General features: G+C 40.8%; 1 protein-coding gene across 2 annotated transcripts; it reads left to right on the top strand.

Annotated features, from left to right (window-relative positions):
- The first annotated feature begins 231 nt into the window (after nucleotides 1–231).
- LOC102615255 (uncharacterized) lies at nucleotides 232–2,362 on the top strand. 2 transcript variants are annotated; one of them, XM_006486380.4, is made up of 5 exons: nucleotides 232–666; nucleotides 782–1,141; nucleotides 1,252–1,540; nucleotides 1,638–1,730; nucleotides 1,850–2,362. In XM_006486380.4, exons 1-5 carry the CDS (start codon nucleotides 331–333, stop codon nucleotides 1,963–1,965), a joined length of 1,194 nt encoding a protein of 397 aa, XP_006486443.1. In that variant the 5' UTR covers nucleotides 232–330; the 3' UTR covers nucleotides 1,966–2,362. The 2 variants fall into 2 exon arrangements, with proteins under 2 accessions (XP_006486443.1, XP_006486441.1); XM_006486378.4 differs by having other exon boundaries at nucleotides 233–666; nucleotides 1,246–1,540.
- Nucleotides 2,363–2,898: the final 536 nt, after the last annotated feature.

Raw genomic sequence — 2,898 nt, 5'->3', positions numbered from 1 at the left:
TTGATAATAAAATATATTTTTTGACAAAATATAATACTGAAATAATATGTAAGAATAATTTTATTAATAAAATGATAATTTTACTTTGCATAAATTTTGAACACTGTCTCAAAGCAACCCTGAAACCTTAATAAAAGCAGCAGCAGATTATGGTCAACATTCTTTACTGTCTCTTCGTGGGTCCCACACACTCTCTCGCGCTTGTTTCTATTAAATCTTGCAACAACAAGCAGGCCGTAGCAGACCAAATCCACTCTCTTATCTGCTTTTTACCCTCTCTCTCTCTCTCTCTCTCTCTCTCTCCCTCTCTTCGTTTGTTTCTTTGTATGAATGAAAATGGCTGAGTCCTTGAACGACGCCGTTTCCTGGTTGTTGCCCCCTCAGTCTCTTTCCGACGACTTCGTATTGGTGGACAAAGAAAACGCTTACACTCCCGTTGCCGTCGAGAAGAAGCACGCTCTCAAGAGTATGAACTTGAACTTGAGCTTGGACCCGAACCCAAGTCTCGTATTTCCTACTGAGTTCCCTTTCGACTTTGACTCGCTCGACTCAGCTCTCAGCTCTCCGGTTGACTCAGTGGTGGGTTCCACGGAGACGGAAACCACCGTCAGCGACGAAGAGGACTTCCTTGCCGGGTTAACTCAGCGCCTGACTCGGAAACTCGAGGTACAAGTTAACAAAGGGACTTTGCAAAAATAATTATATTCCTTGTTTAAGAGTGTTTATGGCTTTCAGTTTTTAACGTTTTGTTTGGGGGGTTGGGGCGTTGTCTTGGTATCAGAAAAGCTGGGGGTCACCGGAATCGACACTGAATGGGCTTGGGAGCATGTCCGTGTCAAGCAACGGCAGCCCAAACAGCTCCTCCTCGCTGGTGTCATCTCCTCCAACGACGCCGTTCGGTGGCCAAAATGACACTTGGGACCTCATATCAGCTGCTGCTGGCCAAATCGCGAGGTTGAAGATGAGTAACAGCAGTGAAGCAGCACCCACTTATACCACCAACGTTAGCGTCCGTGCAACAGGCTTACTCGCTCCTCCCAAAAGCTCAAACCCTGTGCATGTAATCAAAACTCCATATTTTGGGTTTTACTCTATCGAAAATGTTAACTTTGACCTTGCTGCAAACACGACTCAGGTCCAGGTGAGTAATATGTATAATTGAAGCTAGTTTGTAAAATTAACGGCTGGGTTTCTTTCGTTTTTCTTGCCTTTTCGTTAGCCAACTAAGATTCATGTTTGTTTTAGTATCAGCACTATGTGAAGCAAGAACAAATGTTGAAGGCTCAGAGTCAGAGGCTACAACAGATCCAACCTAAAGCTAGAAATTTTGGGTATGTAAATGGAAGATGTGGGCAGCAGCAGCCTCAGTCTGCATGGCCTCCATTGCAAGCGCAGCAGCATCAGCAAAAGCCACAGCAGCAGCGTCCTGTGTTTGTTGCTGGATCTGGTTGCGTTAGAAGGGGATGTGCTGGCACCGGCGTCTTTTTGCCTCGCAGATACGGCAATATTAATAATCCACACGATTCTCGGAAAAAATCAGGTTATTAGAGTGAAATCTTTACTAGATTTGGCTGTTTTTGGGATTTGTTTGTTTTAACATTTTGATTCTTATTACCACTCTGCTGTCTCGTCTCTAGGTAGTCCAAATGGTTTCGTACCCACAACCACAACCCCAGCAATGAATTTTCATGCTCAGCAACGCTTCAATTGCAGTTTCGGCCCGAATTATGGTGAGAGCCAAACCCAGACAAACAACCCTCTGCTCTGCTTGTCTCTTTATTTACAGTCCCTTTTTATATTAAAATTTTCTGATTAATAACATTTGGTTTTTTCATTTTTGGTTAAATAGTTGCAGATGCTATTATAGCGAGAAGAAATGCACTAATTACTTTGCAAAAAAGAGGCTTAAGACAAGAAGCTGCACGAAATCACGAGATACATCTTCCGAAAGAGTGGACTTATTGAACAGTGGTGGTGGTGTTGTTTTGCAAAGCAGGAAGTCAAGTATAAAGGCTAGAGATATGGGTTAGTTTTGTTTTATTAATTAAAAGTAAGAATTGAAGAATGTTTAGTGTAGTTATGAGAGGAATAAGGTAATTTTTTTTTGGTTTTTTGTTTCTTTATCTTTTGGAAGTTTGCAGGGTTTGTGCACTAGTAGATTTAGGATAATTCCGGACCACCATATTAAATGGGTTAAAGAGTATAGTACGAAGGGATGGGAAGTTTTATTTGATTTTATTTTGGCTGTAATAAATGGGGAATTTCAGGTTGATGAAGAAGAAGAATCCACACAATCCTCTGTTCTTTGTAGCATAGTAATGTATCCCTTTGGCCAGATATAATAATAATATTAATATAATAAGGATGGCTTTATCGTGTTTTGGCTCAAAGCTGGCTGTATTTCCCCTTTTTCCGTTTTGGATGATAATGTGTCTGCTCTGTTCTATGCACAATACTGTGCCTTTTCCCCACATCTTTTCAGTACTACTCGGGAACTTATCCGCTTTTGTTCTTCTTAAGCTCACCATTTGTGCGCAAAACTCAAATTCAAATTCGAATCGACTTGAACCTGTGTGACAAGTGAAGGATTTGGTATATTTGAAGGCGGTAAAATATTTCTTTCTTCTTCTTTCTTCAAAAAGAAAAGTAGAAAGAAAAAAAGCAAAAGGGGTTTCTATAGATTGTGCATACTCTTGTCTTGTGTTGTGCGTCTAGGTTTCAAAATTCAAAATTGGAACATTACTTGTCGTATATTACTCGTTATTTTATAATTAATTCGTAATGGGAAGAGCCAACTCTATGGTCGCGTCGCTAGCATGCCAGATACCAACAGTTTGTCGGGGGCCAGTCAGTTTTTGAAATACAGTCTCCCCCTATTCATCAAAATTCAAAAACACA

This window comes from Citrus sinensis, chromosome 4 (assembly GCF_022201045.2).
Source record: "Citrus sinensis cultivar Valencia sweet orange chromosome 4, DVS_A1.0, whole genome shotgun sequence".
Classification (NCBI taxonomy): Eukaryota; Viridiplantae; Streptophyta; class Magnoliopsida; order Sapindales; family Rutaceae; genus Citrus; species Citrus sinensis.
This window is presented reverse-complemented; position numbering and strand designations above follow the sequence as displayed.

Bases quoted from the DNA above. Each gene is read 5' to 3' on its own strand.
- LOC102615255 (XM_006486378.4), top strand. From the start codon at position 331: ATGAAAATGGCTGAGTCCTTGAACGACGCCGTTTCCTGGTTGTTGCCC. The intron at 667-781 runs GTACAAGTTAAC...TCTTGGTATCAG, and splicing joins GCCTGACTCGGAAACTCGAG to AAAAGCTGGGGGTCACCGGA. The intron at 1,142-1,245 runs GTGAGTAATATG...TGTTTGTTTTAG, and splicing joins CAAACACGACTCAGGTCCAG to TATCAGCACTATGTGAAGCA.